A 12,065-nucleotide genomic window follows, 5' to 3' on the forward strand; every position below is an offset into this window, starting at 1 on the left:
GACATCGGCGGCCTTAAAACCTTCATCCTGGTTTGAAACCCGCACTAAACACCCTCGCATCAGATTCAAATAAAAATATGGAAACCCTAATTTGAAATATTTATTTCCTCACTGTGGGACTATCAAAGGCTTTCTTATTCTGATTCCATCCTCGCAATTTGTGTTCAGGTCCTAAACTCAATGCAAACAGAAGGTGATCTTCTGCTTTGCACCTTCAGCCATTTCCAGCCCTCCCAGCTGCTGACCGTGGAAACACCCACAGGTCCCCAAGCGTCCAGAGAGTCGTCCTGGGCGAAAGCTAGCGTGTACGAGTCCACTAAAGGACGCCTGCACCGCCTCTCCACCACCCGCATCCCGCTGCCCTCCCCCCCTGTCTCCTGCTCACAACACCCCAGCGAATGCGCGCTCCTCCTGGGCCTCAGCGACTCGTCCTTGGTCCTGTACGACCAGCGTCGAGGGGTCTCCCGGCGGTCCTCCTGCCAAGTCCCGGCCACTCTCCTGGGCTGGCATCCGGCTGGAGCCTTGGCGGTGGCGGCGGGGGCGGCCGAAGACGCCAAATTGATGTTCTTTGATCTGGGCCTGGCGCCCGTCAAGGTGGCGTTGGTGGCCGAAGATGTGACCCCCGCAACCACGCTCAACCTTGCTGGGCACCTGCGCTGCCCAGGTGCCCTACGGGCTCTGCAGTGGGCCGCGGGTCCAGAAGAAGACGCAGAAGAAGCAGATACGATGCTGCTGGTCTTCAACGGAGGCCTACTCGCAACATTGAGATTACAACTGGGTATGTAGCAGAGATGACGCCACTTTAAATCGCTCGCTGACCAATGCCTGAAACTTTCATTTTGAAACTACCCTAACCTGAACGCAGTGGCGGGCCATAGATTTCGTCGCTAGGCCTTCGGTAGTCCTACGTCTGAATCAATCCAGACTGAACAAAGCCAGGTGTGATTTACACCCAGTTTACCAGAGGGTACCATTAGCCAGGAAATAACTGCTTGACCTTTGTCAATGATGTCAATTTTTTCTTGAAAGGTCTGTCTTTCAAATGGCTGTCACAGTAAATCTCCAACCAAATCCATTTCTTGTCCTCTTTCAGCCATTGTGGATTGACAAAACTGCTATTAAATCAACACAATATATTTTCTTATGCAGGTTGCTACCAATAAAGTGTGCTAGGTCTGGCCAGTATGCTATTGGCCCTAGCGGCTTGTGATCAGAGCAGTTCGCAAACTATGATTGGCTCGTGACTAGCTAATCATAGTCTGATAACTCTGATGTTGACCAGCAACTGCAAGAAGGCGTTGGTACAATTTTGGGTTGCCAACTTGAAATCTGATTGGTTAGAGCAGGGGTGGGCAAACTTTTTGACTCGCGGGCCGCATTGGGTTCTAAAATTTGACAGAGGGGCCGGGCCAGGAGCATTTGGAGGGAGTGTTTGGGCCGGAAATACTCTGAACAAGTTATGTCCATAATTTATAAAATCACTTCAAATGACTTCGACTGAGTGTATTTTACAAAGATTCCACAGCATATAGCTATAGTTTACGTTTTAAGACTTGCGCTGAATATTCATGAAGTCTTGTTTTCGAGTTGATGACGATCCCCATGTGACGTCACGTTTGGACCGCCCCTGACCGAGAAAGCGACATACAATGCATTTTGGGTACTTTGTTTGGTCTGAAAACTTCGTGTTGATCAGTGTTGATGGTGAAATTAGAAAGAAAACACATAAATAATGCGATGGTGAATCGTTGTGTGTTGCACCAAGACAACTATTTGATATTCGCTGACATAAATTCCCAGCTGACAAATCAGCCCATTTCCAACGGAGCTTGGGCGCAATCTTCTGCATTTTCTGGGTGCTACATTGCTGTCATTGACGGATCGAATTGATATGGGAGGACTCCTTGAATCAATTGCAAACATTTATGCTTTCCTCTTTAGAACTATTTGAATCATATTCATAACTGGATGAGTAACAAGAAAACATCTTCTCCGAATCTGAAGCCATTGTTTTGATTCTCGATCAAAGGCAAGACGTCTTGGCGTGACGTCACGAACAGGGGGGTGGGACCTTCTGAAACTGACCATTTCCGGATTCATTTGAAGTCATTTTAAAAAAATGGTGCCGGTGCCTTTAAATGTAGTATGTACAAACCTCATAGCACAGTAAGAACACTACAACCCAATTTATTAACTGTCTTTCAAATGTGAAAAATATCCCTGATCAGTTAATAAATTTGTCTCAAGGAACATGGCGTTTACATACTATTTCGCAGATACTTGGAGGAGGAAATGGAAATAGATTAAAATAACATGCACTGTGATTTATCAAGATTGCGTCTGTTTTTAATAAGTTTCCATCGAAGGGGCAAAGTTAAAGAAATCCACATTTATTGAAAAAATGGAATCACTTTCAAAATTCAAAACATATTATTACACAACGAAATATTCAAGCTCAATAATACCGACTTGTGTTAAATTCCGCCAAATCATAGATGGTTTGTCCTGACCGCGCGCTCAACAAACTCCTCACTGACGCCCTCGCCTACACCCACAAACAAAACACGAGTACCGTCGCCGAGCACACAAACATAGACCACCTGCAGTTGAAATTTGCATTCTCGGCACGGCAGCCAATCAGAAGCCTGCTTCTTTCTTCCGGACTTTCGCAAGCGTTATAAAGTCGTGCAATTGCATGTCATTTTCCAAAATAGATGCACAGAACCTCAGACCAGAAGAAAGATTCAAAAGAAGCTAACAACATATGTGACGCTAAAAAAAACGTAAATTTACATTAAACCGTGACTGTAAAGTGTACGTGAGACTTATGAAAGGGGCTTAGTGGCTCGTAGGAAGCAATGCAAACGTTGCATTGTGCACCGCAGTGACAATCGACTACTGCAGCAAAATCTACGGCCATGCACATTTACCGTAAATTAAGCAAGGTGGCATTTGTAGTAGGTGCATTCTTGATTTAACAAAAAAACTTTATACTTTGTTACAATGTTTTTTTACTGTGATTAGTTGTCTCTTTGTGCTTCAAGTTGTGAAAAATGGGACAGGCGACTTTTCAGTTATCTGCCCTGTTGTTCGCTAACTTTTTGTCATGAGTTTTAGACACTGTTTGTACTATAATTTGGGCAAGTTCGGCGGGCCGGATTAAAAAGCCTAACGGGCCGTATGTGGCCCGCGGGCCGTAGTTTGCCCATACCTGGGTTAGAGCAACCGTTTGATTGACACATTTAACGTGACAGGGTCCTCAGAAATGATTGTGAATGCATCCAGGTTGATTTCTGACCCTAGTAACAAATGATGGCTGAAATGTGATTGTTTAAATGCTCAGATATGAAAACTAAAATGCAGCGCAACAAGGGAAAGTAATGAAAGGAAGCTGAAAGACAATTTGGAATTATTTAATAAGAACGTCTGTGTAAAGTCTTTGTCGTACAGGAGTGGTCGATGAAAGGCCATCATCTGTACTTCTTTGATATTTAATAAGAATTCATTCACATCAGTCAGTGATTCAGATATTTGTAGGCCAGCAGAGAAGGCTTTGCAGGCCTTGATGGTCCGCCACTGCCTGAACCCATTGTTTGGGTTTGAATCCCAATTTGGCACCCGAACTTGCCTCAACTAATTCCCATTCTTGGTATTTCGCTCGTTGTTCCTCCATCACTGCTGCGACTTTAGACCCACGTGTGTGCCCAGCTGAGATATCTGTCTGCAGGCGGAGGTCGGCTGGCTTGGGGTGGGTGGGTGGGCATGTTGGAGAGATGCGCTTGTGGAGGTTTGCACCAGTGAGCTTCTTTCCTCTTATGGAATATTAAAGACAGACACACACACACACACACACAAAACTTGGAGCTGGGCCAAGTCTTTCTTCACTTTGTCGTCTAGTGAGCCTTGTCAAAGGAGTCAATACTGAAAAGTGCGCACAAATAAATGACTTTCATTTGTGCCCATGTTTGTGTGTGCGTGTGTGTGTGTGTGTGTGTGTGTGTGTGTGTGTGTGCGTGTGTGTGTGTGTGTGTGTGTGTGTGTGTGTGTGTTTGATGGCGGCGGGGGGATTATCACACAGAAAAAGCCGTGCAGTCGCTTCCTTCATCAAAACGTTGGCACACGATCAGAGGAGGCGACGCCATTGTTGGAGGACACCCTCCCCATTTCCATGCATGCAAACGCAGCATCTCCTACCTACCCACGCACACGCTCACACGCACGCGTGCACTCACATACTTTCACCGTCTCGCACAATCTCACATACGCACACACAAACACACACTCCAAAGCACACTTGCATAAACTCACACTTGTACACGTTCATATGTAGTCCAAAATCCCTGACACACTTCCAGCACTCTCACTCGCTAACTCGCACTTGTGTTTTTATCACTCTCTTTCACTCTCACACAATATACTTTTCTTCACTCACACTTGCTAAGAGTGTCTTGCACAGCTCCGTCTTACATTTTCACACACTTTCGCTTTACTCTTTCATGCAAACCCACACTAATCTCTTTACATTCTCTCTCACACTCGCACTTTCTTGTGACTGTCTTACACCTCTCACACATAATCAACACACACGCGCACACTCACACACTTTCTCATACTATCACACACCATCTCACCCATGTGCTCCCGTCGTCACGTTTTCCATTTCACACAGACACACTTTATAAGACTCTCACGCACACTCATGTGCTCTTGCTCTCTCGTGCGCAAGCACACTGACACTCACATATTTCATTCCCTTCTAGGCGCCAACATTTGCCTTACATGTCTCTCTCTAAATGTCACATTGCACTCATGCTCTTGCAAACTCTCATTACATTTTTACTCTCACATTTTTACTCTCTCTCTCTCTCTCTCTCTCTCTCTCACACACACACAAACACACACACACACAGTTTTAGTCACATGGTCTTGACAAAGTCACAATTAAAGAGTGCATTTAAGATTCCTGAATGTGTGTGTAGCGACCACGTTTTGATTGGCAAACTTTTATCAAGGCCCGCAAGGGAGAGCACAGCCACCGCAAACAATTTATCGGAAAACTGCAACCCACAACGCACCTGCAAGGGAAGGAGGGCTTGTGTGAGTTTGCCCACCCGCGGCAATTATTGAATGACCTCTGAGAGCATGACTCCCACTCACCTTGGCGTCCGTTCACAAATTAACGGAGGATGCAGACTGTCAGCTGAGGATGAAGAAGACCCTCAACGGCACTTTTTTTTGTTTAGATTGTCCGAAACCATCTTTTTGCGATTCAAATTGGGATTTTAAAGGTTTGTTAGAGACACAATTTCGTTTTCAAACAAGCATTTTGGTTTCTGTTGGGTAGTGAAGGATTCCGGTTTCAAATTGGGAGATGAAATAGTGTTAGTGCTTCAAGTTAAGGTTACGGTTTTGGCTGACTAATTTAAAACCACCTAACCATGTTTGTCATCCTAACTCTGACCTCAAACCCTAAGGGGAAACTCTATTCGTATTGAAACACCATCACTTGCTTAAAACCCTACCTTGAAACATCAATTATTGTTTTGAATCCTAAACCTGGATTCAAACTCCAATTTTAAGATTAAACAAAATTGACCTTAACCCTTGTTAACCCAAATTTCAAACTCTGACTTGGCATCGGGCTCATGTCGTATCACGCGCACACACACACACACACACACACACACACACACACACACACACACACACACACACACACACACACACACACACACACACACACACACACACACACTGCATGGACTAGATGTATTTACACACATTAACATACTCTGTTGGGGATTTAGGGTTTGTTAATTGCTAGCTTGTCATTTTAATTGCCTCATCTCTCCCTCACACGCGCATACACACACACGCGCACTCACAAATAAATAATCACACAGACACTTTCATCCATTAATTTGTCACTCAAATGATTGCAGAGGAACATTTTCAGGCTCATTCAATCAAAACTTCATTTTTAACTCGTGCGTAAGCATGAATGTGAAGCACCCCCAACACAAACCCTTCACCCCACTCCAAAAATACATTTAATCTGGTCAAAATAGATCATAATCAGCCTTGGTCGTTCAACTGTTTGCAGTTTTGCACAAGCGCACACACGCGCGCGCGCACACGCACTCACACACTCACACACACACACGAGTGCTGGCGGCTAGGTTGCCAGAGCTCATTGCTTCATTATTCTGCAGCCTTCTAATCTGCTCACACGCACACACACACACGCACGCACGGACACACGCGTACGCACACAGACACGCACACGTGCGCTCTCACAACAAAAACAAAATCGCAATCAAGCACCTCTGGTCAAAAGTTCTTAAAACCTAAATACCGTACATATTAAAAGTTGGTGACCTTCATCTCTGTAAACTTGATGTGAAATTTAAGTTGATTTCCGGCTCAAACCTAAACCTACTTTTCAAATCCAAACTGTGATTCCAAATTATAACACAAATTTGAAACCCTAACCCACTGGTGTCAAAGTCAAGGCTCGGGGGCCAAATCTGGCCCAACACATCATTTCATTCGGCCATAAATCAATTTGCATGTATTGTATTGTATTTGGTACAGCCGCACCCATTTCAAGGTCAGATAACTCCAGACCCATATAACTTAGGAATTTACTTTGTTCTCTGATGAAAGAACAGAGTCTAAGGTTTCCCTAGTCTTAACATTCTATATTCTGTGGGTCTTGGAATTCGAGTGACAATGACACAAACCCTAGTGGACACATCTTTGCACATCATCTGGCAGTGAATGTGTTAATAACTCAACCAGCTACTTCGGTCCAACAGCAAGCATAACATGAATATTAATTTAAATGTGTGACAGGAGGCCTTGTGAGCGGTTTCCGACTGGGCCCGCTGCAGCTCCTCCAGCAGTGTCTTCACGCCGGTCAGGTGCAGGAAGCTGTGAGCATGCTGGAAGCCTTGGACTGGGGCGGCGCGGCCGACCAGTGCTGGCAGAGCCTGAGCGCTATCGCAAACCACCTGCTGAGGCTGCCTTTGGACGCCCGCACCGAAGGTGGGCTCCACCTCTGGCTTCTTTCAACTTTATACATAACTGATTATCCATAGATACATTACAGTGATACCTCGGTTTACAAACCCCTTGGCTTACGAACGTCTCGGTTTACGAACGTTAAATATATGAAAATTTAACCGTGGCATACAAACTATTTTTCGGGATACACACGGAGCTGCCACAATGAGTGATGTGTCGTTCGCGAACGAGGCCATTCTCCCAACAAGAAAATGGCAGCCGGCTCTATTCCTCGCCCCCAGTCTTCGGTTAAAGCCACGTGATTGGTTAAGAACAAGCAGTGAGTGGGGGCAGGGGGTTAAGCATTAAAGAGACAGGCAGACGACAGAGAAAGAGTGAGAAAATTGATAGAAAACAGTGAAATTTGGACTTGTTTCAACTTTGATAGTTCAACGGCAGAGTGTAGACTGCAAGGTTAAAATATCCCATCAATCAGGCTCCACAAATAACCCGCACAAGCCATCTGTACACTTGATGCAAAAAGCTATCAACCCAGCTAAACAGAACACAATTGATGAGGAACTAGGTAAAATTATCGCAGAGAAAGCACCTACAAGGGATCATTCCTCAAGATGGTGAAAGAAGGTCACATTCCTCATCAAGTGTTTAATGCTGGTGAAACCGGCCACTTCATTCCATCAAGCCATCAATGACCATCACAAAGATAAATAAAGCGACTTTATTTATCAGTACAGTTTATTTCTTTAATTATAATATCGTAGCACATTTATTATACATGAAATAAGGTATATTTTGTGTAGTTTTAAGGCTTAGAAAATTAGAAAGTAGAAAATTATGTTTATGGGGATCCGGGAACGGATTATTCTCATTTTAATGGTTTCCCATGGGAAATTAATTTTTGGGATACACACTTTTCGCCTTACACACTCTGTCTGGGAACCAATTAAGTTCGTAAGCCAAGGTATCCCTGTATTATATAAAATATGATTTGATATTACTTCCTTTTTAAAATGAGGATTGTAGAATTAAACTTAACTTTCATGCCTTTCTGTGACCCTTCCAGTCTCTCTGGTGCCACCTGCCAAAAGATTAACCATAAGCATAATTTTTGGGAGCAATGTATATATTATTTTTTGGTTTATTTCTGTACACAGAGCAACTCGAAGCCACATTGGCAACCTTTTACAGCCCGCCTGCTCCTCTTCCTGAAAACGTCACGGCAGACTACAAGGAGTCAGTGCACAAGTATGCCAGACGCTTCTTCCACCACCTTCTCAGGTAAAACAGCTTGTTTAGAACCCAAAGACAAGAACATTCTATACATTAAAATCACCATTTTGCATTGGTTGTTTTGAAGGGCTTTATACTGTACACAGCGGACATCAGAAAAACGTTTTATAGCATCTAAAATACCCAAAATATGCAGGCTGATATTTTTAGTCAAATGCAAAACCAATAAAAATGAGTTAAAGTTACCCAAAACTGCCACTAATGAGCTCAAAACTGGAGAGATTCAGAAAGTCGCGCCCCCAGTTCGTGATGCCTCATCAGGGTACTCCTTCACAAACTGCCTTGCTCCAGAATCAAAACAATGGCTTCAGAGAGTTCAGATTCGGAAAATATAAAAAATAATATTTTTGTTACTCATCCAGTTATGAATATGATTCAAATAGTTCTGAAGAGTAAAGCATAAGTGGTTTGCGATCGATTAAAGAAGTTCTTCTGTATCAATTCGAGCCATATGCATGGACGAATATATGAAACATATATGAAGCTCCGTTAATTAGCAATATAGCATCAACTTCGGTGATATGTGGCGGTTTGTCCGCTGGTAATTTGTGTAAACTTACACCTTCTTCATGCGTGTTACCACAATTGGCTGCGACACACAACGATTCACCATCACATTATTTATGTACTTTTCCTTCTAATTTCGCGATCACCGCGGTGTTTTCAGACAAAACAAAGTACCCAAAATGCACTGTGTATCGCTTTCTCGGTTAGGGTTGTTCCCTCTACGACGTCACTTCTGGCATCGGCATCAACTTGAAAACAAGACTTCCTGAATATTCAGCGCAAGTCTTAAAACGTAAAACATAGCTAGATGTGGTCGAATCTTTGTAAAATGTGGTCAGTAGAAGTCATTTGAAGTTATTTTACAAATTATGGATGCAACTTGTCCAGAGGTGTCGGTTATCCTTTAAGAAAAATCTGCCAATGATGCAAAAATGCGTCATTTTTTTAAGTAATATTGTCTGTAATAATATTTTTCCACACCGTCATTCACCCTATTATTTACCCATGTGTTACTTTCTTTTTTTTAAGTTACCGCAAGAAATGTTGTGTTTCAGAATTGTGTTACTTTTTTAATGTACAAACTTTTTATACCTCAAATGTATTTTAATTTTTTTCAAAAAAAATTTTTTTTTTTGCATATTTTGGGGGTAGTTTAATGACAAAAATGAATAAATGATAGTAAAATAAACAACATTGTTAGATTCCCTCTTCCTTCCCCACCCCCTGTGCTTGTGCTGTTTTGACACAGAAAAACATTGTAAGTCATCTTTCAACTAATTACATCACTGCTCATGGATGGAAGATTATAAAGGGCTGCAAGAAGTATGGTCCCAAAGAAAATCATCGCGTCAGAAAATGACTCCCTTTTCAGAGGCGTTTTATGTCGTCCCATCGTGCCGCTGATGCGCATTTCAAACATGGCGCACCCGTTTGCGCCGTCCTTTGAAGCTGGCATCTGTCGTCGATCCTTTGACTGAAATGGACGCTGTTGTTCACGCCTGCCGCGAGCATCTCGCCCTCCTCCCTGTCTTCCTAGTTGGCATCGCTCCCTTCGCTCTTATCGCCCACCTGCATTCTTTCTCACTCGGTCGACATCAAATGAAAGAGGACACATAGCCTCACACCCACCAAGCATGGCTTCCCTTGTTTGGTTTGTTCCAGAGTTGGCTCTTGACGATAGGCAGCAAGTTTAGCTGTTTGGTATCTTTCTTTCGATATATTTCACAAGCTCCTTCAATGTTTATGTCCCGAAATGTCTTTTTTTTTTGACTGATGTTTTGCATTTAATTGTCTTTTGTTCTCTTATTTTTCAGATATGGGCGCTTTGAGAAAGCCTTCCTGCTTGCCGTTGATTTGCAAGCTAGAGATCTTTTCATGGTGAGCCCCAGTCATTTTCATTTGTGTTATTACGACATGTTTACCAACTAGGTATATACTGTACAGTATTGTTTCCCATTGATACAAGGATAGTCTTTGTTGTTTTAAATTCATAAATGCCAAATAATTCATTATCTACTGTATAGCTGGGGAATGACCTTACATTGGGTATCTAGCCTCCATTCGCTGTTAGCCTCCATCACTGACAATACTTGTTTTCTTTCTATATTGGGATTTTCCATCATATGGCTATTTAATGTCAAACAGGACAGCTATTAGCGAGTGTCCAATGCTAGCTGGTCCTCTGCTAACATGGTGCCTGAGAAGAAGAAGAAAGTGGTGTCATTTTAGCATGAAAATATGCAAATAGAATAGATTCATTTTTCAGTAGTTGTAATCTGGATGTGATGCCTTAACTCATTCCTTGCCATTGAAAAATTTATTTAGGAATTGAAAAGCATGACATGAAGCGCCATTCCTGAAGTCGTTCGGGTTTTGTTTGTTTTTTTTTTCTTGGGTGCTGATAAAGCGCTGATCCAGGAGGGAGCAGCATTTAGCTTTTGTCCAGCCGCCCCCACTTGCATCTCATATTACTCCAGACCCATATTACTTAGTAATTAACTATTTCTGATGAAAGAAGACAGTCTAAGGTTTCTTACACAGCAGGGAATGTTTATGTAGTCCTAAAATTCAATATTATGTGGTTCCTGGAATTTGAGTGAAAATGACAAAAACCCTGGCACTGGAGTGGACACATTTTTAGCACGTCTGGCAGTGAATGTGTTAATGTATAGTATACTTACTTATTCTAATGTCCCCTGCATATGGGAAAGGAAAGCCACAGGTCCTGATGCTCTTTTTAGCCATTTAAAGGCATGTGTGTGCATTCAAAAACTACGCCATATGTATATTGACTACTTCATGTTTATGTTTAAATTTGGGTCCTGAAGTAAAAAAAATGGGGGTGGGGGGTTCTGCTCCCCACGCCCATAAATAAATCAATAAAAGGGCCGCTTGCTTAAAGTAGCCACTATTTCCGGAAACGTGTTAATTATGCCCCCCCACCCTATCCTCTTAACAGAAAAAAATTATTGTGAATGGCAGCAGCTGCCCGCATAAAGTGATCCGATGCAGATCGGTGACACAATAAGGAAAGTTAATGACGCCTTTTGGACCTGTTCCCTCTTAGTCTTCCACACACTCATCTTCTCACTTGTGAACCAGCAAACACAAAATGGCCTGCAATAAAGGTGCGCCGCCACCTGAGTTTCACATGAAGTTCAAGAGGCTCCGCCGGCATTGTGCGACCTCGCTTTCTTTCGGCGCTCCATCTAAGCCCGCGGCCTCCTTTCTTGCCATTTGCATTTGACTTGTAACCCATTCAAGTGTCGGGGGAGCAGGTGTGACGGCCGCCTTTTCAGCGCTCCTGGGCTCACTTTCTTTCTTCCACTCTATGGTGAAATGCTCCTCCATGCACCCCCTTCCTTTTTTTATATTATTTTTTAGCCACCCAGGGCCCCTCGCTTTTGCTCTGGCACACTAATATGCAGCCCCGAGTAGCGGTGAAAAGGTGGAGCCTAGCCTGTCGACCTTGAAAGGGTGAAGTGAAGGGGCGTGTTGCGGAAGTGAAGAGGAAAGGGGCGGTGGGAGTCAATGGGGAGTTGATCGTCCCGCCATAAAGATAGTCAGAAATGTAGACAACTTTCTCAGATGTTTTGTAAATAATTTATAGTTAGAGATTCAAATGAAAAGAAGTGTTGATTTTTGGGTAATTATTTAATAAGTTTTATAGTGTATTTTTAATCAAAGTAAATAGCTTCTATACCATGAATAAATAAGTGTTTTCAGACTGCATCACTGCTCTT

The 12,065-nt window shown here is 43.1% G+C and overlaps 1 protein-coding gene across 5 annotated transcripts in view; it reads left to right on the forward strand.

The window, feature by feature from the left end:
- wdpcp (WD repeat containing planar cell polarity effector) overlaps positions 1–12,065 on the forward strand; it is an 83,193-nt gene that overhangs the window by 47,215 nt on the left and 23,913 nt on the right. For all 5 annotated transcript variants that reach the window (XM_089012635.1, XM_089012638.1, XM_089012639.1 and 2 more), the window contains 4 exons: positions 169–778; positions 6,856–7,047; positions 8,181–8,304; positions 10,137–10,200. In XM_089012635.1, the coding sequence (XP_088868761.1) occupies positions 169–778; positions 6,856–7,047; positions 8,181–8,304; positions 10,137–10,200 (990 nt within the window). The remainder of the gene's footprint in view (positions 1–168; positions 779–6,855; positions 7,048–8,180; positions 8,305–10,136; positions 10,201–12,065) is intronic.

This window comes from Hippocampus bargibanti, linkage group LG13, assembly GCF_051943395.1.
Source record: "Hippocampus bargibanti isolate YZ-2025 linkage group LG13, ASM5194339v1, whole genome shotgun sequence".
Classification (NCBI taxonomy): Eukaryota; Metazoa; Chordata; class Actinopteri; order Syngnathiformes; family Syngnathidae; genus Hippocampus; species Hippocampus bargibanti.